Source organism: Rhinopithecus roxellana, chromosome 12, assembly GCF_007565055.1.
Source record: "Rhinopithecus roxellana isolate Shanxi Qingling chromosome 12, ASM756505v1, whole genome shotgun sequence".
In the NCBI taxonomy this organism is placed as follows: domain Eukaryota; kingdom Metazoa; phylum Chordata; class Mammalia; order Primates; family Cercopithecidae; genus Rhinopithecus; species Rhinopithecus roxellana.
Window position 1 is genome coordinate 45,243,244 of NC_044560.1, and position 26,717 is coordinate 45,269,960.

The window sequence follows — 26,717 nt, forward strand, 5'->3', positions numbered from 1 at the left end:
TCCTGAGGCCTCCCAGCCATGGTTCCTGTACAACCTGCAGAACTGTGAGTTAATTAAACCTCTTTTCTTCATAAATTACCCAGTCTCAGGTAGCTCTTTATAGCAGTGTGAGAACAGATTAATACAGGACTCAACAGTAGGTGTGCAGACCCCACTAATGGAATCACACAGCCTGACTGAGGACTTGGGTACACAGGAGGAGTCACATATTAAGTAGGCAACATGATACTGAAAAGAAATTGATGCTTCCCAAAGTGATTTAGAAATTTAAGGCAAATGTCAATAAAAATGTCAGTGAGATAATTAGGGAGAATTTGATATATCAGTTATAAAGTATTAATGTGAAGGAAAAACACAGTAGATCTTAAATGAACAAACAGCAAAAGAACATGACCATTATAAAATTTCAATAATTCAAATAGTCTGGTAGCTTAACAGAACAAAAGAGTGCATCTGGAAAGAGATCCAAGCACATATGAGGCTTGAGTATATGACAAAGGTCTCACTTCGAGGCTGTGGGAAAACAGTGGATTATTTTTTAAATGGCGTTTGGATAACTGGATAAACAGCTTTAACAAATTGTTTTCTTGGCCGGGTGCAGTGGCTCACGCCTGTAATCCCAGCACTTTGGGGAGCCGAGGCAGGTGGATCACGAGGTCAGGAGATCGAGGCCATCCTGGCTAAAACTGTGAACCCCTCCCCCCCCACCGTCTCTACTAAAAAATACAAAAAATTAGCCGGGTGCGGTGGTGGGCACCTGTAGTCCTAGCTACTCAGGAGGCTGAGGCAGGAGAATGCCGTGAACCCGGGAGGCGGAGCTTGCAGTGAGCCGAGATTGCACCACTGCACTCCAGCCTGGGCGACAGAGCGAGACTCCATCTCAAAAAAAAAAAGAAAAAAAAATAGTTTTCTTCCCTATAAAACACCATAACAAAAATAATTCCAGTTGAACTAAAAATTTGAATGTGAAACTTGAAAGCTTTTAAATACTAGCATATATTATATTAATATACATGTATTTTTATATATTTATATATAAATCTTAGGGGTGATAAATAATGTAAATTCAGTATTCATAAAAGAAAACATTGATGTATTTATCCACTTAAAAATTAGCATTTCTATACTGTAAAACTACTATGGACAAAATTAAAAGCCCATTGACAAACTTTAAAAAATTAAAGAGATGTGGTTGTTTAAAAGTGGATAGCACTTAAGGTAGATGTTCAATACTATATATATATACTTTTATTTTTTGAGATGGAGTTTTGCTCTTTTGCCCAGGCTGGAGTGAAGTGGCATGATCTCGGCTCACTGCAACCTCCACCCCCCGAGCTCAAGTGATTCTCCTGCCTCAGTCTCCCGAATAGCTGGGATTATAGGTGCCCACCACCATGCTCGGCTAATTTTTGTATTTGTAGTAGAGACAGGGTTTCGCCATGTTGGCCAGGCTGATCTTGAACTCCTGACCTCAAGTGATCCACCCACCTCGGCCTCCCAAAGTGCTAGGATTACAGGTGTGAGCCTCTGTGCCCGGCCACATTCGATATATTTTAAGGCAGATGTTTAATACATTCAGTATAGAAAAAATTCTTATATATGGATAAGAAAAAAGAATTTCAATAGAAAAACAGGCCAAGGATATAAATAGGCGATGTGCCAAACAGTACACACACACACACACACACACACCCCCAACCAATTGGCATAATAAAAAGCTGGTGTTACTTTTAAGAAGAAAAATTAAAGTTAAAACCACAATGAGAAACTGCTACTTGCTTGACAAAAGGTATAAAAATCCGCAAGTGTAAAAATCTGAACAGCCAGTGCCAGGAGGATGAAAGGGAAACAGGATTCCACCATAGAACTGGTGGCAGTGGATACTGGCACAATCCTTCTGGACAGCAATTTGGCAAAAAAGTATCAAAGCCTTAAAACTGGACCTACTCATGGATCCAGCAATTCCAACTCTAAGACACTGTTCTTTAACCATTAAGGTTTGGTTAAACAAACTCTGATACATTTGTCTCCTGCTAAGGTCCTTGCTAAAATCTTTAACAAAATTTTAAAATGGGCTTCTCTGGTTGTGCTTATATGCATGGACACCCTTTTCCAAGAGCCTGATATGGAACACAACTCTCATTTTTTTGCCTTTAAAATCCTTACTCTGAAAGAAAGCAGTCTACATGGAGCCTTATTTTCTGATTTCTAAATAGAACTGTATACAACTGCTCTATAATCATGCTTTAACATGATTTTATGTTGAATTCTTTATGTGCTTGCCCTACTGCACTTCCTGCTGGGTCTTATTCTTCTTGGAATTGTCAGAGTATCTAGCACCATGCTAGGTATGCAGGAGGCACGTGGTAAGTGTTTTTCCTTCCTCTCTTCATCTTTTCAGACCCAGCTCAAATGTCCTCTCTTTTTTAAGACTAGCTCCCAACTTCCCTAGTCAGTCATGAGCTCCCTTCTCTTTCTTCTCCTATAGCAACCTGCACAAAACATCTGGGGTGACATCAGCCTCCTTGAGTCTCAACCATCTGTTTGTGGGCCTTTCTCCCCACTAACTGTGTGCTTCTTAGGGGCACCTCTTATTTATCCTTGTAATTAAGTCTGGTGACTAGCATAGCACAAGGAATATGGTAAATAACTAATTATGAAAGACTGTATGAATGAATCAACCAATCAATTTATTCCAACACTTTCTCTTTCTATTTTTGGTTCTTAAAAAATATGACTTTTTCTTTCAAAAGACTTTTCTCTTCAATGGGATACTACTTTTAGAAGTTAACTGTCCTCGAAACCCGGATGCCGGCAAAACTAGAGAGAGTAGGTAATATTTTTAGTGCTTTATATAACATATTTTAAAAATGTTTACCTAATTTTACTATCTTTAGACTTTTATTTGCCTTTACTGCTATTTTAAGGAGCAAAAAGCTCTCTGGCTCTTACGGCTTTTGCAAATGATACGTTTTGGCAACAGTTCATCCTGAGAAGCAAGATTCTGGCAGCTTCCCCAATATATTGGGAATTCATGACAGCAGTATACCAGCTTGGAATTATTTGTCTGTGCTCCACTGGGGTTTTTTCTTCCTTCTTTTATTATTTTTTTCCTTAATTTTTTTTCTTTTTTCTCTTTTGGCTAGACTGAAAGTATAGAAGGCAGTGTTCCTTTGTGCTTTTCCTGACCTAAGTATGGAATTTGATTTTTTCTTTTATGTGGAAACGAAAATAAAATATAAAAGTCTTACCCAACTCTGGCCAAGTTACTTGGAGATAATTAAATCATATACTTAATGTTATAAACAAAATACCTGCCCTGGGTAACATAAACAAATATCCGATTCCAATTGTATAATTCTCAGCCTCTTTGGATATTCTGGTTCATCACTAATCACCTTGGTTGTATCAAAAACTCCAGGTAATTCTATTAATACTCAGGAAGGTGGAGCAAATTTCATTTTCTTCAGGGTTCTGATGAATGATGCCAAGTTTCCAGTGGAAAACACCAATGGTGCATGTACGTGTTTCTAAAGCTATTCTTTTGGCGGTCGTGGCTCAGTAGATAAAGCTTGATACTTAAGAATCAGAAAACGTGAATTTGAGGCTCTGTTACTTGTAAGCTACTTGAATTTGGACTAATCACTTACATTTTCTAAGCCTCAGTTTCTTCAACTGCAAAACAGAAATAATACTAACTTCTCTCTCATAACTTCTCTCTCATAGTGAGAAATTACTATGAAAAACCAAGTAGAAATATTTTATAAACTGTGAGGTGTGATGTAACTACTAGATACTGTTTTGAATAAAGGGAAAAATAAAAGGCTTTTATGGAAAATTATTACATTTTCCACTGACTTTATTATGCTTTTAAAAATAATGCTCCTTGATTATACATATTGGAGAAGAAAATGGAAGAATATAACCTAATATGCTCTTTCCTCTGGCCACTGGGATTACAGTGTTTTTTCCCTCCTTCCTTATTTTTTCATAATGAACATAAATTACTTGTTTCATTATGTTTTAATTTTTAGAAAGAAAACGAAGCCGAGCTCATTTAACTGTGAGAAAGGGAAAACACTGTAGGCAAGGACTGCTAGTCCCAGCTGGCACAAAAGACAGTGGTGGGTTTTGCACTGGATCTCTTCACCCTTGCTCCGCTCAGGGACAGGAATTCTACCCTTTCAGCATCTTCAAACACCTGTCACTTTACTTCAGCCTAATCAGCACCTTGTGATAAGCACAAATTCGGCTCAGTCAGGGCACATCCTGGGTCTCAGCCAAGAAAAATGTCAACCATTCCTGAGGGAGCCAAGAGCTAACAGTTTAGGGATTGCGTTACAGTTACCACTATGGGCATCTCAGGAGCTTTCCAGCCCCTGCCAGGTGACAGGCGTGAGGATGGGGGCATGACAGCTGAAAAACAGCTGCATGGAGTTCTCTGAAAGTACCAGTGTCTGTCTGTCTCTTTCTTTTTCTGTCAATTTCTCTCTCTCCTCCAGCCCCCTGAACATACAGTTCTCACTGCCTGGAAAGCCCATCCCAGATACACCTACTAGCCTGGCTAACATGTTCTGCAATTACTTTAAACTTCAGTCTTATCCAGGATGCACTCCCCATGCCCTCTGTGCTTAAACCACTCCCTGTGATCACGCCCCACCCTAGACTATGAGTTGTACTTCCCCAACAGGAGTTGGCCCAAAGTCAGTTGTTAAGACAGTCTGCCCAAAAAATGGCCGGGACCCAGTTGACTGACTGGGAGGTTCAGCTGACCTGCTGTGTCTACAGTCCTGTCCTCTTGGCCTTCCACTGCACAAACAACTTCACTTGAAAAGAAAGCCTTTTCCATACCACTCCAGCTCCCAGGAGGCTGTCCCCAGGAACTGTCAGGCCTTCCACTTAGCAATGAGGCCTGACCTGCTTCATTACTGCCCCTGGAACTTGGTTTCCTTTCCATAAGGTACCTTTGGAAGAAGGCAGTAAGTGTCTGATAAGCAGAAACCGTGTCCTAACACAAACTTCACTGTACACTCAACAAATGTGAATCAGTGCCAGCATGTACCAAGCACATAAGAAGATACCAAGATGCATAAGGTGTGTCTCCTGCCCTCACAGATGAGCACAGACATACAGGTGAGGGAGACAGGCAGATAACAGTTTAATTGAGTCAGTTATATTTAGTGTATAAGCCTAGTTCTACTGGGGTATTCTGTCTAGGCTATGCCCAGACATGGGGTGCTATAATCTTCCCCTGTGGGCTTTGCCTGCAGGGGAATGTACTCAGTAGCTATGCAAGTTAGAATGGGCAGAAAACCAGAAAGAAAATCTGATCTCCTACACCACAGAACCAAGTTAGGCACCCTGAGAATAAAGCTCCCGAAGTACCCCTGTACTTCACCTTCTGTTGCTTTGCACACTTGTCATTCATGGAGCCCTCTATGAGAAGGCCTTGTTCACCATGTGACCCAGAGTCTAACTCAGTATCCAGGATAAAGGCAAAGTTCAATAAATATTTGAGGAATGAATCAATGCAAAATGTACAAACATGAAGGACTTTTCATAAGAAACTAAAATTAAAAGAAATTTGCAAAGCAGTAATGCCACATTTCTTCAAGTTACCACTCCTGTATGATGCATTAGCACTAGAACCTTTAAAGATAGGACAGGGAAAAAAATATTGCTAACCTCTAGACCTGACCGGATCATAACTTACATATCTCCAGTGATACCAAGTTCATCATCAACGTGGTTTCCCATCGATCTTTCCCAAGCCCCCTATTTTCCTGAGGAAGGGTTCAAATGCATCGTATTCTATACTATTCAGTGACTTCACTTTCAATGTCCCAACAATTCTAAGATGGATGGAACTGACAGTCTGCCCTCTGCCATTGTGTATAAACATGTACATAATCATCCACGGTTAGGAAGGAAAAACAGCTTTGTACCATGAGATCAACTAACAACAACAGGCTCATCCTGTCTAGTTGTCCCCATTTATCCCTGGTGTTTGTAATGCTGATCTCTGAAGAAGTGTCCTAGCTTCTGTGGTTACCATATCCAGGTGAGAAAGCTGCTGCTCCTCCAGCACAAACAGACTAATGTATACTTAGTAATGTTAGTAATATTGCAAGATTGTTCTTCGGACACTAGTGGTTTGTTTTACTCGGTGGGCCAGTCCTGAAGTTAGACTCCTTTGCACCTCTTTGCAAGCAAACTTCTTTTCTTTTGCAAAAGTGCATTTCTTCCCACAAAGACTTGGGGTTCCCAAGCCTGGACCGTGGGGTAGAAGTGGTGTTGAGTCATTTCAAGAGTCCCAGACTGCGCCAAGAGGTGAGGTGTGGATTCTCCATTGAGGTGGGTGGTTAAGCCGGAAAGCACTGACCAGTCACTATGATTCCAGCGTCATACGGGAATTTACATCAGATACCTTTTAAAGTTCTTTCTTTTCCAACAGCAGGAATCTGTTTGTCTAAACGGAAAGTGCCAAGTGAATAGTGTTCATGAACTCATTCAATAAGAGTTTATTGAGCACCTGTTCTATGTTGGGCTCTACGGGAGGCTCAAGGGACACAATGCAGGATAAGACACATAAGATCTCTGTCCTCATGGCACATACAGTCTAGTGGAGCCAACAGACACTAATCAAATAATCATAAGTAATTGTAAAATCACAGGTGCAACAAATACAACAAAGAAGAGGTACATGGTGCCATAAGAGTCAATAATCAGGGGATTTGGCCCACCCTGAAAGGTCAAGGAAGCGTTTTTGAGAAATTTTCTCTGCTATTGCCTGGAAAAATACAGAAATAAAGCACTCTGTGCTCAATTAAGCTATAGAATTCAAATGTTTCAAAGTGCATAGAGTCACTAATGTCTACCCTGAGAAACTATGAAAGAACTGTTGGAAACATTCAGTAGCAAGGGACACGGTAGCTAAAAATTAACTCCTCTATAAATAAGAAGATCAGGAGTTCAGTTAAGTAAGCCCAGCTGCACTTGGTCACAATAGTGGAGATCCATGGCTATGCAGCTTGGCTGTTTAAATGTTTATCTCAGAAATATTACACAACAATTTTCTTTTTTCGAAGAGAGAGAGAGAGAGAAGGAGCTTGTGATTATTCTCATGATAATGAAGTGCATTCTCTCTTTGGATATGAAATATACCAAGGAGAAGCTAAAACCATGATTGGTACTAGGTATTTGTTGAATGTGTTAATAAATGAGAACAAACTTTAACAATAGTCTAAAGTCTAATACTTTGGTTCAAAGAAATCAATTCCACAAACATAGCATGAGAGACTTCCCTTGGCAAATAGTTCTAGGTAAAAACTTTAAGGGTTTAATTACCCACAACCTTACGCGGGCTAAACAGTATTATGCAACTTCCTAAAAACTAACCTAAAGGAAAGTTATGTCAAGAAAAATACAGTGCCCCAATCACTAGAAATAATCATCCCACCCTACTCTTCACTTGCCAGGCCAATCCTGGAAGATTTGGGCTCAGTTCTGGGCATCACCTTCCAAGAGTGGCACTGGTAAACTCAGAGGCACCTAGAGGCTGGCGCTGAGTCTATAAACAATGTGAAACGAGGAATGACTAGAGGAAACAAAAATGGACAGCCTGAGGAAGGAAGGACCTGAGAGCTGCTTCTTATTTTTGAAGACCTGTCATGTAAGAGGAGCAGCTTGTGCCATCCTGTCTTTAGGCCTATTCCCTGCTGGTCAGCATCAGGGATTCCTGCTTATCTCTGGGGCTCTGATCCCTCTTGCCCAAGGCTTCCCACATGAGTCTGTGGAAAAAAAAGTTACCCTACATACTATGAAATGATGATAATAATAATTATCATTATTGCAGTGATGATATTGTATAATATCATCATAATTATGTACATCATTATATACAGTGGTAAAGTATGTTTAGGCAAAACTGTACTAACAGGATTCTTTATGGCAGAATGTTCTGGAATCTTCAAATGCTAATATCATTGTGAATATCCAAGATAGAGAAGTGTGGTCCAATTTTCCCACTTTTTCTTGACCCCTAGAACCCTCTCATGGAACTAATATTCTTCCACATACCCACATGCTCTGGGAAACCTGACTCTAGACTTCTATCTTTTCACTAGGCTCAACACTGATACAAGTACATGGGAACAGGAAGCCAAAGGCTTTGACACAGTTGCTGCCTTCAAAGACATCTTCATTCATAAAGAATGACTGATGCCAGGCCTGAACTAGATGACACTGTGGGGAGTTTCATGGGAGAAGACCACCTCATAGGCTCATTGGGCATTCATGTAGTATCCCTCAGAATAGCATGGCACTGTGCACATTATATGAAGTAGAAAAGGACTAAGCAGTGGCCTTGTAATCTCTGATTTAAACACCTACAACTTTGGGAAACTGTCTAGCCTTTGTTGGGGAAGTTGTTCAACCCCAAGACTCATCCAGCCTACTTCATACCTTCCAATTCTGTCAAGGCAGTTCATTGCCAAGGAATATTACCACTCTCAAAAATACCAAGTTGCTTAAAACTTTGTAAATATGTACCTCCAATTTAGCAGCTCATTCTACCCGCTCTACCTCCAGACTTATAGGAAAGGAAAGGAAATCAGTATTCTGTTCTGTTTAACCTGGCATGAACTGTAACTCAGTTGCAAAGCTGAGAGAATGCTTGGTTTTGATCTTCTTTTCTTCACTAAAGTGTGACAATAGAGTACCATAGGATCAAGGTCAGTGCATTTACTTAAAAATATCGGGTAGAGGGAATAAAAGGAGAAGAGATGTAGTCACTTAACTACCTTATAACCTGGCCAGAGTCTGATACATGGGACAGGGCCACACACCTGAACAGATGTTTAGAAAAGAGAGACTGATGCAGGCAGCAAGGGGTAGCAGAGAAGGTCATCAAAGAGGTGGGAGTTCGGGTCAATATTTGGACAAGCAGAAAGGAGGAAGGAGAGCGCAGAGTGGGGTCTATAGGTCTTAGGTCATCCCCCGAGAATACTATGTACTCTTCTTTCACTTGAATATTAATACAATTACACATACACCCTCAGGCACAAGGATGTATTTTTAATTTCTTGATCACCTAGCAACTTAGTTCCACCCTCATGGTCTTCCTTCACTTAGCCTTGATTATTCTGCTATAGAAAACTTGGGCCTATAAAAGAGAAAGATTTAATGCTGTGCTGAAACCTCTTCTTAAATAAAAACAAAAAACTGGCTTGCTCCACCATATTTCTTCTCAGAAATGAAAACATCTATGAAGGTTTCTTTGACCACCGAAGGAAGAAAAATCTGTTTATCACTCAGTTTAATCCCTACAGACTCAATGACCACGCTGCCGAGGAGGCCCCCCAGCTTCCTGTCTGAGTCCATGTGATCCTCTGAAAGTAAAATCAACCTTTCTGGCTGAATGTGCTCACCCCTTTTCAAATGTGTACACTTCACCAGGGTTGTTATAAATAATTTGTACCTTGATTTAGGACACATCAGCTACTGTTGCTATTTCAGTGCTACCCTAGCAGTCTAAGCTTTTACTGGAAATAGTGGTTACAGGGAAGGAAAATGCTAGCACAGGAGTGTGACTTACCAGTCCCGAAGCTCTCCTCCCCACAAAGGGACAGTTTGCTCGCATCCATCAAATTCCCAAAAAACTTCCAGCCAGTTGGAGTCTCATACAAAGCGATCTTTGTAGCATTAGCCACCCTTCAAAGGCATGAAATCAAAGTTACATCACAGCAGGACTGTCAGCGTAGCCATGTGAGGGACGGAAAAGGGCAACAGTTATTGTAATCAAGGGTCCCATTTAGCATTGCGCAGAGTCACATATAATTCTAAGATTGGTGGAAAATCATAAGAGAAACCTTGTGCACAATGGGCTACTATATGTGGATTCAGAAAAAGTGGAAGAAGAAAGAATTAATTCAGATCACGGAGGTTAATATTTTAGAAGAAGCATCCATAGTAAAATGTTCAGGGCTGCTGTTTAGGCTGTTTAAACCCACATTTTAGATAGAGACTGCATCTATAATCAATCTATAAAGAAGAGAAGAATGGTGTTTTGATATACCCGTAATCACAGAACCATGACATACTGGGTCTGGGCAGTTAGCATTTTACAGAGAAGGAAACAGGGCCCAGAATGTTATGTGATCAGACCAAGGTCACAAAGCCAGGATGACTGACTACCCAGTATTCAGCTGCCCAGTGAGTGCTGCTTTTGTCTCGTAAGAAGTCCCCCCAGGGGAAAGGCCCAGTGGGGTCTCCCCTATGTACCAGCTTCACCCACTGATTAGTGGTTCCCCTTCCCTTCTAACACGTGTTTTATTTCTCGCTAGGTATCTTTCGACTACTTAAAACCTTTGAGTGACTTAGAAAAAGAAATTCCTTTCCCTTTGAACATGATAAGTTACCTGATAAGTTCCATTCACTGTTTGAGTGAGATTTGCTTCCCAGAATGTTTGCCTTATTTCCAGGAAAGCAATGCCAGCTTTGCGTTCTGATATTTGAGGAAAAAATCAAATCTATGATTTTGAAAACTATTAAAGTACAGAAAACTTTTATCTGGGTAATGAGGTACTTCAGTTATGATTCTATATGTGGATTATCAATTTTTCCAAAAATTGGAATTACACTGTTTTTGGATGACACAGAAGGTATTCCAGGACCTGACAGGCCTAACGTATGATAGTGTGACCTCAAACCAGCTCATAATTTCAAATGCAGGACCTGGTGGTAGACACGCTGGGCTCAAATGCTAGCTCTAATTTGGCGGTGAGGTCTTGGACAAGACTATTAGCTTCCCTGACTTTCCATTTTCTCTTCCTTAAAATGAGGTCTGCTGTGAGGATCAGTTGAGATGGTGAATGTAAAAAGCACTATACAAACTACAAACCACTATATGGATATTAGTGGCTATTTTCTTGTTAGCTGAAGCAAAGTCAGCACCAATTCTATAACCATCTCCCCTCTACAGAAAAAAACTGCATGGCCCAGTGGGTGGGAGCAAAGGCTCTGGGTTCAAATCCCGAGTCAGCCATTTACAGCTGGGTGACCTCAGCTAAGTTACTTCTTTGTCCTTTGGTGTTCCCACCAGAAAAATGGTGTTAAATACAGCATTTACCTCATGGGGTTCATCTAAGAATTAATGAATTAAAACATGCAAAATGTTTAGTGTCTACAAGGTAATGTTCAATAAATATTAGCTATTATTATAAGAGCCTAGATATATATCACAGCCTACTTTCCTCTCTGGCCTTGACCTTCCACTCATTCATTCATTCTTTACCTTTGATTCATCAAACATTTCCTGCACACTTGACATATTCTAACTAATATTTTCCCTGGTCCTCATCTGTTATGACTTTTATTTTTCAATTTTTTAAGTATGATCTAACAAGCCACCTCAAAGTCTTTGTACAATGAAGTGATACATAAACATTCACTGTGTTTGTGTGGGCATGAGCGATCCAGTTCTGTTGAAACTCTAAAAATACTTCAAACTGCTCTTTCACCCACACTCTGTACACACTGCAAAAGGAAAGTGATCCTCCAAAATGATGTTTTGAGTATTTCCATTGTTATTCATTAACACTCAACTGTTCATTAACTTTAAAAAATTATATGCGTGTGTGTGTTTGTCCTACCATGTGCCAGGCATACTATGGTCAGGCAGAGTCCAGGATGGTGAACAAGGCAGTCCTTTCTCTGCAGAAGTATACAGTCTAGCCGGGCAGGCCAAAGAGAAAACAGGCTACTAGAACACACTATGGTAAGTGCCAGGAAGAGGAGGCCCAGGATGCCAAGGGAGTGCGGAGAGGGGTATCGAATCCAGAAAAAGCCACCCATCCCCTCACACAGGAATCGCTCAGCACACTCTATGCATCAGATGCCGATGCTGAAAGGGAAGGACATGTGTTCCAGGCACAGTGAAGGGTACAGTGAAGACTGGGACGACCCGAGACAGGAAGGGGCAAGGGAATGGAGAGACCTACCGGTCCAGGGCACCACTCGTGGGCATGCTCCGTGCAAAGCCACGGACCCCAGTCTGCTGGAAATACGGAATGCTGAAGATGTTGGCAGCAATGACAGCCACAGAGTCTGAAGGGTTCACAAAGAACCCATGCTTGCCCAGAATCATGTTTCGATCCTTGGGGAGAAGAGAGGATCAAAGAAAGACCTTTTAATCAAACTAGAAGAAATCAAACTATCTTTCATGGGAGTTTTATAAAATTTAAAACCATAAAATTTGAAATTGATCTATTTTCCATACTGCATTTTTAACACTGGGTTTTATTTTCAATGGGTTTATACAGTACCGTTGGGCCAAAGGCACTTCCATGCCAAAGAGTTAAAACTGTTTTCAATTAAAGTCCAAGCACAACCTCTTTTTGAGCTGAGTCCTCTGTTCTCCCTCCAGAGGCCAGCTCACTTTAACCTCCTAGACTTTTTCCAGACTCTGGAACCAATCATCTTTTTCCCAGGGGAGGAGAAAATGCAATGAGAGAAGAAATATTGGCTGTTTACATAGTTTGGTAGGTCTACTGGGTAAACTGTGTACCACAGTCTGTGTACCACAGTAACTGGGAGGGTGGCCAAAAAACACTCCCAGCATGCACTGCATCACAAAGATGTACTACAAAATAATGTCTGCTGGAACCCCTTTAATTTCCCAACATTTTGATAAGGGAAAAATTATTTTTCAGGAAACAGTGGATTCTAGCTAATGGTAAAGAACACCAGTAACAACAAAAATATATTTTCAACTAAGTAAATGTGTACAGTACCTACCATCAGTGAGATACAGGGATATAAACCTAAGACACATCTCTTCCTTGTCCGGTACATAGTCACCCTTGTAAATAAAACAGCTTATTTCTAAACATTTTAATTGTAGAGAATGATTAAAATGTTAATTCTCTCAATATCATCTTCACATAGGCCATGAAATTATAGCTTCAATATTCAGCTCATGTGAATGAATGAATGGGTGTATAATAAGACCAAAACTTTTTCCAGAGATTAAGTAAGTAGCCAGCTGCTGGTTGAGAGCAGAAACCTACCTTAAGATAGGCATCTAGAACTCACCCAGCTCAAGAAATACCAGTCATTCTATCATAACCAGAACCTAATCATCGTGCCACTGTTAGCAAGTATGGATGTCTGAAATTACACACGTGGGTTTCATTTCAATGACTCCTAGTCCTGTTCAAGAGGGTCTTCTAATAATTTAGCTCTGACCTCAGGTCAGAATGAGGGATCCTTAACAGTCACTCCCAGGGTCTGGCAGAAGCAGCCCACCTTTTTCCCCATCTGCAGGATCAGAACTCTGGCCTGCACCAGAGTTCACTTAAATGCACTTATACCCACCCCATCTCCATCAAAGGCAGCCCCAAAATCATGCTCTCCTGACTTCATGGTCTCCACCAGATCAGCTGCATAGGTGAGGTTGGGGTCAGGGTGGTGGCCTCCAAAGTCCTCCAGAGGAACGCAGTTAACTGCTGAGTTTGCAGGGGCACCGAGTTCTTCACAGAGGATCTTCTTTACATACGGTCCCACAACTATATACAACGTGGAATAAAAGTATGCAGAATCAGAAAATAAAAGTCCTGAAAGGATGTGAGGATTCAGGGCTGAGGTGGATGCATTCTGGGGAGAAGAATGGCATGAGAAACAACAAGAACATGTGAAATGTGTTCAGGGACTAGTGGAGAGATACACCTGACTGGAAAAGAATGTTCTCGAAAATGGAACAATGAGAGATTATGTTGGAAAAGGTGGGGCCAGTTCACGAAGGGCAGAGTGGGGAAAAGAAAGGAAACCAACCATTATGAAGGCCCTACTGTATACCTGTGCTTTCTCATTCAGTCCTTCAGAAAAGCTCAGAAGGTGGTACAGCTTGGAGCTTAAGAGCCTGGACTCTGAAATCAGAGTGTCTGGGTTCAAATCCCAGTTCTGCTGATCATGGGCTGTATAATAATTTTGGGAAAGTTATTTAAACTCTCTGTGCCTCAGTCTCTTTCATTTGCAAAATGAGGGTCATAATGCTAACTACCTAACAGGATTGATGTAAGGATTACATGAGTTAAGAGTTATGAAGCACTGAGAATAGTCCCTGGCAGATATGTTACAAAAGTTTACATTATGATTATCACCTGCAGTTTACAGATACATTGGAATGCTGGTGTTCTGAGGTAAAGACATTTGCCCCAACTTACATGGCTAGGAAAAGTGGGAATTGGGATTCAGAGCTGTCATCTTTCTACTATGACAAGCTAGCTGACAAACTGATTAAAAAACCACAAACAGGCTGGGTACGGTGGCTCACACCTGTAATCTCAGTACTTTGGGAGCCTGAGGCAGGCAGATCACATGAGGTCAGGAGTTTAAGACCAGCCTGGTCAAGATGGTGAGACTCTGTCTCTACTAAAAAATAAAAATAAAAATAAAAAAAAATATATATATATGTATGTGTGTGTGTGTGTGTGTGTGTGTGTGTATACACACACACACACACACACAAACATCCCTACACACAGATTAGCCAGGTGTGGTGGCAGGTGCCTGTAATCCAGCTACTCAGGAGGCTGAGACAGGAGAATTGCTTGAACTTGGGAGAAGGAGGTTATAGTAAGCTGAGATTGCACCACTGCACTCCAGCCTGGGCAACAGGGCAAGACTCTGTCTCAAAAAAAAAAAGAAAACAAAAAACCCACCACCAACAACAAACAACAGGAGAAGCCAGGTACATATGTTTAGAGTGACATTTTACATAACCACCAAGACACACATCTCTGAAATGCTAAGAGAGCATTTTCATCAAGGATGGTACTAATCCCAATATAGTACATGCCCCGGAGGTCAGAATACTGTGGAATAAGTGTGTACTATGAGGGGTCACTTGTTAAGCAGGTTACTGACACACCACAGAATGAGGTCAAGGCAGCCAGGGCTGTGAGGGATACAGAAACAAAGGCATTAGAGGAACAGCCAAAAGACCTGGAGAAAAGTAGTCTTATCTCCTGACAAGCTCCTCTTACCCAATGCCCTCCTCATATGCCCATTCTCTGGCCAGCTCAGGCCTCTCCTCATTTCCCTAATGTGACATCCATTTTTAAGCCTTCATGCCTTCGTCACAGCCACTGACCACATGAGAATGACCATTGCTTGATTTTTCATCACTCTAGATCTTTCTTTTATAAGAACTGAGTTGGTTGCCACTTCTTCCAGGAAACCTTTCTTTATACCCCTAGTCAAATTATGCCTTCTTCCAACTCCAAAGAGAATATCTGAAATTCCAACTCTCATTTTGTTGGCCTGGCAGGAGTTAGTTTTTTAGAGTTTGTTGTTGTTGTTGTTGTCTTGAGACGGAGTCTCGCTCTGTCGCCCAGGCTGGGGGGCAGTGGTGTGATCTCGGCTCACTGCAACTTCCGCCTCCCAGCTTCAAGTTAGTCTCCTGCCTCAGCCTCCTGAGTAGCTGGGATTACAGGCATGTGCCACCGCACCCGGCTAATTTTTGTATTTTTATAGAGACAGGGTTTCTCCATGTTGGTTAGGCTGGTCTCGAACTCCCAACCCCGTGATCCACTTGCCTCGGCCTCTCAAAGCGTTGGGATTACAGGCATGAGCCACTGCACCCGACCCAGGGGTTAGTTTTTTACCCACCTCATCTCCCCAAACATTGCATATTCTTTGAAGAAAGTAATCTGCCCAGTTCCTGCCTATTCCCCAGGCATGCATGTTGCAGGTATGCAATACACATCTGTTGAATGGTTTAAAATGACAGAATCGCTTTTGTCTGAGTAAGGAAGTAGATCCATTCTATGGGAGTCCAGAGGCCAGCTAGGACCCAAGGGGAGAAGTTCCAAGGATGGAAGATTTTAGCTCACCAGGAGAAGACTTTCTAACTGTGGTTTGCAGTGTCACAGGAATCCCTGAATTGCATCACTAAAAGGGTTCAATCTCAGGCAGAAAGGCTTCTCCAAGCAGGCAGATGTATGTGTATAAGTTTCAGGGATTCTCATATACCTACATGTCTGAGAAAACCTCATGGTTCTGGTTCACAGTGATAGCTGCCCTCTCTATGGACCTGACCACACAACGCCCGAAGGAAGAAGACAGAGCTGTACACATCCTGATGTTCCTGAATTTAATCCTCATCTTGCCCTCTTCTAAGAAAAGGAGCATGTGGGGGCAGGTGACTGGGGATGTGGGGCTCAGAAGTATGTTTACCACATCTCCCAAATGACCGTCCTCTCAGAAATACACGGGGGCGTGCAGCAAGAATGTAAGGTATCTTCTGAGGGGGAGGAAGAGTCCACAACAGCAGTTGCATGTTACTCAGAATCTGATGCTTAATGTGGAAACGCTGACCTTCACAGGAGCTTACCACGAGGAGTGTCTCTACTATTTTTGCTACATACAATTAGATTTTGATCTGTGTGAATATTGCTCTGGTTGCAAAATAACTCTATTTAAAAACCATCAGAGAGACTTGAGAAAAGGCTTGTTAAAGCATCATGATACACATAGAAGAGAGCGACTTCCTATCCTTGAGAGATGGGAATTGAAAAGAAATGACTGTATACCTCCATGCATAGCATCAATACGGATCTTCAGTCGGTTTGGCCCAGAAAGTAGTTCTTTCAGTGCACTGAAATCAAAGATGTTTCTCAGCATTGTAGCATACGCTTCCACCGAATCCACAATTTCCACTGTGAGAACAAGCAACATTAAAAGATGGAAGGACTAAACACATTTAGAAAGATTATATTCTGATGTGATTATATGGCTGTAAACCTGCTATTGCTATTTTAAAAGGACAATTATTGAACAGCTCAAATAATATGACTGTTAAATGATATCCAATACTATCCAATACTACCAATAGTTATCCAACACTAACAATTTTCCTGAGAGGTAAATGTTATTAGTCCTATTTGATAGATGAGGAAACTCAATGTGTGAAGGGTTAAGAAACTTGCCCACACAGCTTGGATGAGGCACACAGGGGATTTTCAACAGAGGTTGTATAAATTCTGCTATGCCACCACAGTGCTTCCCCATTCATGATTTTGAGAGGTGTGTTTTGGTGTTACAGAGAGCAGAAAATATAATGCCTACTTTTCTTTCCTTTTCTTTTTCCAAGTCCATTGTCATCAAGACTTAATGGTACTAAGCGGAAAAAGAAATTTTTTAATGAATCACTTTTCACATGTACTGCTTAAGGAATAAAGCAAATATACGAACTTAGTATTGTTGTTCTTGTTGAATATTCAGGGCTTCTGAACATTTTCTAAACTGTTGGATATTCAGTGGTTCTGAACATTTTCAAAATATGAAGAATGTAAGAAACTCTCTACTGGTATCTTCTGAACCTCAAGAATGTCTTCGAGATGCATCAAAGTGGCACTTTATCTTTGTTAGGATGCAATTGTCAGCTTTCCATGAGTAGGTTCAAACAAAAAATGCAATGCATCCTTTGGCCAGGAACTAACTGACTAATAAAATGCATTCCATAAAGTTGCAATTCAGAAGAAAGAAAACATGTTAGGGCAAAGTCAAAATGCAAGTCTATTGCCAATCATCTCATCCTCATTTTATTAATCTGAATACTTTTATAAATATTTATTCTGTCAATTATTACAATATCTGGCATTCAACAACAAAATGTTAGCCACAGCTGCCTATGTAGAGAGTTGCAATTTGGTCCCCCTAAAATGGTCTGATTGATTTTACTGAATGAGGACAACTAAAATGGAAAATGTAGGCTTGCAAATCATTCAAACCTGAGTTGAAATCCTGGTTTTGCCATTCACTGACTATGACCTTGAGCCTGTTACTTAACCTCTCTCAGCCTTTGTTTCCTCATCTGTAATAATGAATGCTTGACAGTGCTGCCCTGACAGATCTACTGTGAGAATAAAATGGATTAATGTGTGTAAAGACCCTGGTATGTAGCAAGAAGTCAATAAAAGTTAACTATGAATGTAATCTTACAGGTCTTCTAGTCAAGGCATGAAAACTCATGCCTAGAGTGTTGGAAATGACTTACCCGATGTCATGAAGCTGATCCCTGGCAGGGCCCAGGGAGCCCAGTTCTCTGGACTCCCAAACCTAATTCCAGACTTGTTAATTAACGAATAGCACTTGCAAAGCTTACAGACCACTCAAGGAAATCTTTCCAAAACTGAAGACCCTGTACTAAAATGTTGAAAGAAAAATTGCTCAACGTGGAAATAGGAGTGGGCAGAAAGAGAAAGAAAGTAAACATGCCTGTGAAGGGTTTGAACTTATTTTCCAAGTCAAACTGCTGCTTTCCAAGAAGACCAAGGTCTACTTTCAGGTCAGGGCAAATTGCATATTCTTCAATTGTCTTGCTGATTTGGAAAATTTTATCAGTTATTGCTTCTGGAGCAGGACCTGGAAATCAAACCGCAAACAGTGGGTCACTTCATGCAGCTCACATGGAAATACAAAGAATCCAAAGCTCATCAGTTCCTCTTCACTAGCACATCTACCATTTCATCATTCAGCCAGCAAAGTGGCAGGACTTTTCTAAAAGAAAATATCATGTTAGGGATGAGTTGTACATGGCTCTTCATATTCAGGTACAGTCAAATGAGAAGCATTTCACTGTCACTGAAATGAAGCAAAGAGCACCCCCCCTGCCCCCTACAAAGGATCAGAACCAAAACCCTGGTCTCCCCAGGCTCCAGCTATTGGTTTATCCTACTGAATATAAACTTACCTGTCCTCAAAATGACAGCAAACTCACCTCCATTAGAAATATTGAATTTGATTCCAAAATCTCCATTGGGGCCCCCTGGGTTGTGGCTGGCTGTCAGAATGATCCCACCAATGGCTTTGATTTTTCTAATGATGCAGGATACAGCAGGGGTGGAGAGGATTCCATTCTGTCCAATAACCAAGCGACCAATCTAGGAGAAGAAATCCAGAACACACTCTTTAACATCAATACATCCAGAGTCACTGCTCAGAAACAACACCAAGATAACAGGCAGATGGACAAAATAATAATAATAATAACAATAATCTGTTGGACAAGAAAAGATTTTATTTAATAAAAATCTATAGCTTGGATGTCTCAACCACATTACTGAAGTAGAATCAGCAATGTTGAACAAATTCCTTCAGATGGCTTTTGGGACTTTGTAGTTTTAGAAGAGTGTGTGGTCTGTGTGCACTATAAGGCTCTGGCACGAAAACACAGCATATTAAAAAGAGCCTTTCCAGATCGGGTTCACAATTTGGATGCATTGAAAGAATATGAGAAAACTCAAATTTTTATCCAATTCAATCATACTTTCAATCCACAATGGGAGAAAAGAAAAGGTTTAGCTAGTTAAAGGGATTCTGCCCAAAGACAAGGCTTTTTTAAAGTAAAAATCTTTTTGAAGTAAAAAAGGCAAATTTTATGGCAAGATTATTGAAAAATGACTCATCAATTTATCTTTCCAGTCAAGCTTGGCTTTTTCATACAGTGGGTTTCCTCAAAGCAAGACACACCTACTCCTGTTACAGTGTACCTGGGTTACCTCCTGGGCCTAAGACAAGAATGCTGGAGTTATTCCTGAGTAAACCAGTCAGAACGACCTACATGAAAGGGTGACAGGGGGGACTTCTGTTGCATTTTTAACTTACCTTCCCATAGCTCTTACAGATGGTATCAGTACCGCTCCTAAATCTTTTTTGCTAAAATGACAGTAATTTGTATCTGTTTCAACATGGCTAAAGTTGGAAAAGAAGTTGAAGTGCTGTCAGTTCCTCTTAAAAAACAGGGATGTTTTTTACATTTTCCATTTGTTATTTCTTTTTGCTTCACCCAAGATAAATATGATTGAAGAAACAACTTGATGGTGGAAGATGTGTTTCTAATGTTGAGAATGTCCATGAGATACCTGGATTTCCTGGGAAGAGTTTCTCTGGGACTGTTGGCTCTGCCACCCTTCCATAACTCATTGAAAACTGTCAACCACCTCCCAGGAAGCAGCTGGTTCACTTCCAACCAGCCACCTCCCAACCACCTCCCAGGAAGCAGCTGGTTCACTTCATTACCTCTTGGCTCTCATATGTTGATCTCTGAACAATTTTTGTTGCCGCTCCCCTAATATATTGGTTATATCCTGCCTTCCCCAGGAAATGGTAACCACCAGGGTGGATGCTGTCAGTAGGTTGCTTTTTAGACTATAGGAACCTGCAGATAGTGTGGAATCAATACTGATGATTGTTACTGAGCTACAGAGTGCTTTCTACATCCCACGGCACTTTTGATCCATTCCCACATTTGCTCCTCCCAAGTACCACTGCAAACATGAGGAAGCTGAGGTCCAGAGTTATCATGATCCTGCCCATTCATTCATTCTTGCCTCCATCCAGCAGCAATAATAACAAGCATTAATGGAAAGGTGCTATGGCAGACACTGGCATAGATGACATGACAAGGCCACACAGCACATTAGTGGCCACGGTGGGGGAAAGTATTGAAACGTCCCGACTCAACACAGTGACATTTCACCTTCCAGCAGTTTCCAGTGTGGTTGTGATGAGAATAAAAGCCTATATTTAGGCAGTTCCAGAATGTCCATAGGAGGGGTTTGGGGTGGCTTGTCGAGTTGTATTTACACACCAAGCACACCAATTTTTATATAGATTATATTTGGTGTGGAAGGAGAGGCTGATGATATTAAGCTACACCACCCATATCACCCCTTAATTCTACCATTCCTTATGGTGAGATTTGCAATGGTTCCAGGCTGAGGGGATTATGCCAGGGGTGAGTAAGAAGAAAATTTGAGAGATAGAAACAAGATAGCTTCTCTCTCGAGCCCAAGAAGAGGTGCATCTGGTGGAAGAACTCCCCTTCCAGATCAGGCTCTTTCTTGGGAATCACCCTCAGGAATATCGCTCTCGATCAGATACAGGGGAGACACTGCTCTATTACCCTCCTTCCCTTAAAGATGCCTGGACCACTGCAACAGCTCCTAACTCAATCTCCCCTGCCTCTCTCCCACATGAGTCTCTCTTGCTCGACCCTGGCTGGATCCATCTGACCTACTCAAACCCATCTAGTTCTTCTTTCTAAGCCATAATGCTGTGTCCCTTTTCTGACCCCAAAACCTTCCCAGAAATTCCACTTCTAGGTATATACCTGAAGAATTGAAAGCAGGACGTACACAGATGCTTAAACACCAATGTTCACAGCAGTATTACTCACAAAAGTCAAAGGGTGGAAAGAACGCTAACGTCTACCATGAGGTGAACGGATAAACAAAATGTTGTGTATACATAAAGTGGAATATTATTCAGCCTGAAAAGTGTGTGTGTGGGGGGGGGGGTCCTGCCATATGCCACAAGATGGATGAACCTTGAGGACATTAGGCTAAGTGAAATTTGTCATACAGCATTTCTCACAAAAGACAAATTGAAAACTGTCAACCACGCCACTACCAACCACCTCCCAAGAAGCAGCTGGTTCATTTCAGTTACCTCTTGGCTCTCATATGTTGATCTCTGGACAATTTTTGTTGTAGCTCCCCTAATATATTGGTTATATCCTGCCTTCCCCAGGAAATGGTAATCACCAGGGTGGATGCTGTCAGTAGGTTGCTTTTTAGACTGTAGGAACCTGCAGATAGTGTGGAATCAATACTGATGATTGTTATGGAGCTACAGAGTGCTTTCTACATCCCATGGCACTTTTGATCCGTTCCCACACTTGCCCACATTTGTCACAAAAGACAAATGCTGTATGATTCCACTTACATGAGGTATTTAAAGAAGTCAACACCATAGAAACACAAAGTACAATGGTGGTTGCCAGGGGCTCAGAAGAGGGAAGGATGGGGAATTGTTCAATGAACATAGACTTTCAGTTTGGCAAGATGAAAAATTTCTAGAGATATGTTGCACAACGTTTCGTTAACATTACTGAATCATACACCTAAAAATGGTTAAGATGGTAAATCTTATTATGTGTTTTTACCACAATTAAAACTTTTTAAAGAATCTGTCACTGTACTCTAAGATGACATTGCAATCTATAGGTATGGATGTGACTGGAAGGACATATATAGGATAATTTTTTTTCTTTTCTTTTTTTTTTCTCATGTGACTGCCAGGTCATAAGGATAAATATTTTTTAACTCAAAAAAAAAAAAAAGGGAATAAAATTCTGACACATTCTACAGCCTGGACAAGGCTTGAAAACATTATGCTAAGTGAAATAAGCCAGATGCAAAAGGACAAGGATTGTCTGATTCTGCTTCTATGAGGGAACTAGAATAGGCAAATTCATCGAGACAGAAAGTAGTACAGAGGTTACCAGAGGCTGGCGGGAGTGGGAATGGGAAATGATTGTGTAATGGGTACAGAGTTTCTGTATGGGATGATTTTTTTAAAAAGGTTCTGGACATAGTGGTGATGGTTGTACAACATTGCAAATGTAATTAATGCCACTGAACCATACATTGAAAATGGTTAAAATGGTAAATCTGATGTTATGTATATTTTACCTTTCCTGGCCCCCAAGGTAGAGATAACTCCCTCAGCCAGGCAGTAAGAGTCCATCCTCAAATGGCCTCCCCTGCCTGCCTTCCTTTCCCACAACTTCCTTCCTTAAAACTCATGCCTCCCCGCCAAAATGGGTACTTCATTGTTCTCCAAACATCTAATAGTCAAACATGGCAGGGAGTAAACTTTAAATATTCCTTTTAATTGAAAACAGGGCTTGGTATTTTCTTAGGGTTCATTAAAAAACCAAGTTCCATTGTCTTTGTCCTGTAATCATGCACATGGGTCCTGCTCTTACCTCTAAACTTACCTCTCAGTTTAGAGCTCTGGGGACTGAATGAGATGTCAATATTCCAAAAGGGGCCCATCAATATCTTATTTTGTGCAATAAAATGTCCTTCAAAAGCAGAGAGCTCTATATAAATAAAAATGAAGAGAAACTTATAACCCATAAATGCACCAGATAAAGTATGGTAAAGGGAAAAAAAATAAAATGATCTCCATTTAGCTTAGTGGGCTGAAAAGCCCTCCAAGAATCAGCTGATGGGCACAGTGACTATTAATGAAGATGAGAAAGGAGCACTGACTTTTGTCAAAATCTGTGGCAATAATTATCCTTCCTTTAGATTTCCTCCCTGCAGCCCTACCCACAATCAAAGGCATGTTAAAACAGTCAGAATTTAGGATATGTTAGACAGAGAAGAAATCAAACCCTTTAGATTTTCATAGGTTTAAAGTGCATCAGATTGAAGTGCTTTATGGGTCCACTAATGTTTTAAGCAATTCAGTTGGTTAGCATGACTTTTAAATGCAGTGCCTATTTTTAATAAGGTGGCTCTCACCTCTAAGCTTACTTTGAAAAGACTTGAAAATATTGCTTGGGCTGCCAACAGCTCTAACAAATAGGCAGCTACCATATTTAGTCAATTATTATCATTTAAATGTATTATTTAGTAAACCTTCAGAGGGCAAATCTGAGAAAGTCTGTAGAGTCTGCCTGAATTACACATTCCTACCACCTCTTGCACATCCTTCAGCTCCACACAAAAATGAAATGGAGCCAAATATATCACAGCAAAGGGGACAGGGTACCAGATCCACTCAACAGTCTAGATATATGCGGAGAAATAATGTTCTATTCGTTCCCTCTCAAAAGATTAAAAGCATCTTAATACCATTCCCTTTGCAGCTCTCCTCAAAGAAAAAATTTATGGCATGTCACATTTTATCTTAAAAATGTGTATGCTTCATAATAATTTCATATTTGAGTGCTTTATCAGCAACTTTTACATGAGAGGCATTCAGATTCTGAAACTGAGTATCAGGAAAACTCTCATTATAAACAATAGGATCTACAAACACTTTTAAATTTAGTGTGGTGGTACATTTTATTTTGTTTTGCTTTGTTTTAATTTGGCTTTTGCAAACATACTTGCTCAGCGTATTTTGAAAATACACTGAAAATGAATGTCTAACACATTTAGTTGCAATACTAAATTTTATCTTGTCAGAATCAGAATCTCTTCCAGAGAAGAAATACAACAGATTTTAAAATTTGCGGGTACTGAAGGACTATGTGCTCCAACTAATTGCTAATCATTATCTAAAATACTAAAAATATATTTTTGGTCCCAGAGAGGAATTTGCAGAGCAAAAACATCAATGTTCTGATGCCCACCTTCCTGTAAACCAGTGGGCTGTGCGAACTGTTAGATTATCAAGATCAATGCTTTCTGGTACAATATTCCTTCTCATTTGCTTAATCCAGCCAACACGGTTTTTCATGATGCAGAGGTTTAGCAGAGCCTCCTCACACTATAGTCTTACAGGAGTTATTATCTCTACCCTGCTGCACAAATTCACCATGCAAAGGGCTTCTTTGTGTCCAAGGTCATTATAAGCAGGTGCCCCTGTAACAGGTCCTCTCGAAAGGCTCACACCTAACATTTTCCAACCTCCTCCTAGCATTTCTGCATGACTACCAGGATCCATAAACAACAGCATGCCCTGGCTTTTGTTTTCCTGTTTGACAAGTGACTGAACTTCAACAAGAAAGCCATTGAAAGAAAACAAAATCCTCTTCTCTCCACCATTCAGTAGAGCCCTCTTACATAGGACAGGGTGCCCCTTGAAGCTAGTTAGAATGTAGATAAAACAGCTTAAGACCGGGAGTGTGCTTTAAATGTCTAAAAAGCAACAGGTACTTTGGCGAGCAACAGAACAGAGCATAATACCTAAGAAGCTGAACTTAACATTCCTGTATCCTGGTGTGGTTAATGTAATTTCTCAAGTATTTTCACAATATACAATCACTGAAGTTACAATGAAACTTAACCGGATGTTAGTAGAATTGAAGTGTATACCACATAAAATCCTTGTACATTTGTATACTTCTGTAAAATTAAGAGGTTATTTGGAGAGCCAGAAACATAACAATACTTATCATATACCCACCCCATTGGCAGCTGCCATCTGCACTATCGTTTCTATTGCTGATTTATTAAAATACCGCCCATCTCCACCAACCACCAGTGATGATCCCTGGCGATCTTTTAGGTCTATGGAAAAGAATATACTCTGGATGAAATTCTCCAGATAGCATGGCTTTTCCTCAAAATAATAGGTTTTCTTCCGTAATCCACTTGTTCCTGGTTTCTGATCGTGGTAGGGAGCTGTAGCAAAAGTCAACAAAGGGAGAGGACCTTCTTCCGTTTTTCTATATGTCCCAGAAATCCATTCTTCAAAATCACTCATCCTTCACTTCCACCGACTGGCTCAGTGAGGGTGTCCAGAAAGCAGTCAAGGGACTCCAAAACAGGTCTGTCCAACCTGAAGCTGCAACAGTGTCGTATGAGTAACTAAAACAGAGGGTTTCCTGGACGATCACTCTCAATGAGAAAGCTTGGTTAATTCCTTGTTGTTGTCCCTTGTGAACAAGTTAAGGGCCACACACCCACTCGCACCCACACACAAAGCAGGTCTTCAAAGTTGTTTTGATGAGGACACTTCTGCCCACTTAACCAAGCCAAATACCCTTCAATTATTTTTGTCTCATTTCCCCGTTAGGGTAGAGATAGCTCCAAGGAGTGCTGCATGCAGCCGACTTCAGTTGTAAACACCAGGTGGCTGCCAGGCTCTACAATCACAGCCCAGGCAAAGAGGGCAAAAGCAGTCCCACGAAGCAGGTTTGTGAACAAGACACCCTGGTGTGGCTCTCACTGCTCCTGCCACCCCTTAAACCAGAGCCTCTCTGGGCATTCATCTCTGAGAAGGCCATCTGCAGCTAGAGTTGCTCCACGCCACCTAGCAAGCTAAAGGTCAATCTTAAAATGGAAGTGAGGGAGCTCAAGTTACCTCTGGTTTTCTTACATCACTGTCATTTTGATACCTAAGAAATTTTTTTTACTTCACACATGCAATCTATCAGGAAAAAAATCATCTAACAGATTTATTCATTGGCCACCAAAGATTTAACAAAATAGTGTTCAGTTCTAGAAAAACAGATACCTCCAAAGTTGCCCTGAATAACCAACAGCTTGGTCATTCCTTTGAATATACAAAAAAGCAGGCATGAGGATGCACCAAGTCCTTAAAAATGTAAACAAAACACGGAAAAAATAAATATATGTTTTTCTGAGTGCACAGGGTTGGATCAAGTTATTATTTAGAAAAACAATATGAACGTAAGATTAATTTTTAAAATTTTCTTAGTTTTAAGTGTATTTGACTTTTAACAAAATGTTTTTAGGGAAGCAGTTTAAGTCCTTTGTATCTGAACAATCTAGGATGTTTAAAAACATTTTACCTAAATAAATTTCATATCCAATTCCATTTAATCCCTGAGATTTTATTAATGATCTATTTAAATACAAACATCTGTGTTCTCAGCCAGCCATGGTGGCTCACGCCTGTAATCCCAGCACTTTGGGAGGCTGAAGTGGGCGGATCACCTGAGGTCAAGAGTTGAAGACCAGTCTGTTCAACATGGTGAAACCCTGTCTCCACTAAAAATACAAAAATTTGCCAGGCGTGGTGGCGTGCACCTGTAATCCCAGCTACTTAGGAGGCTGAGGCAGGAGAATTGCTTGAACCTCGGAGGCTGAGGTTGCAGTGAGCCAAGATTGTGCCATTGCACTCCAGCCTGGACAACAGACCACGCATGCACTGAGGAATTCAGGTTT

At 40.8% G+C, this 26,717-nt stretch overlaps 1 protein-coding gene across 3 annotated transcripts in view; it reads right to left on the reverse strand.

Annotated features, from left to right (window-relative positions):
* PGM1 (phosphoglucomutase 1) overlaps positions 1-26,717 on the reverse strand; it is a 65,900-nt gene that overhangs the window by 12,004 nt on the left and 27,179 nt on the right. For 2 of the 3 annotated variants that reach the window (XM_010370704.2, XM_030913139.1), the window contains exons 2-7: positions 18,782-18,944; positions 18,280-18,426; positions 16,593-16,718; positions 13,375-13,565; positions 12,000-12,154; positions 9,596-9,711 (exon numbers count right to left, since the gene is read on the reverse strand). In XM_010370704.2, the coding sequence (XP_010369006.1) occupies positions 9,596-9,711; positions 12,000-12,154; positions 13,375-13,565; positions 16,593-16,718; positions 18,280-18,426; positions 18,782-18,944 (898 nt within the window). Of the gene's footprint in view, positions 1-9,595; positions 9,712-11,999; positions 12,155-13,374; positions 13,566-16,592; positions 16,719-18,279; positions 18,427-18,781; positions 18,945-24,990; positions 25,693-26,717 lie in introns of those variants that run through there. The other variant, XM_010370702.2, reaches the window with a different exon arrangement.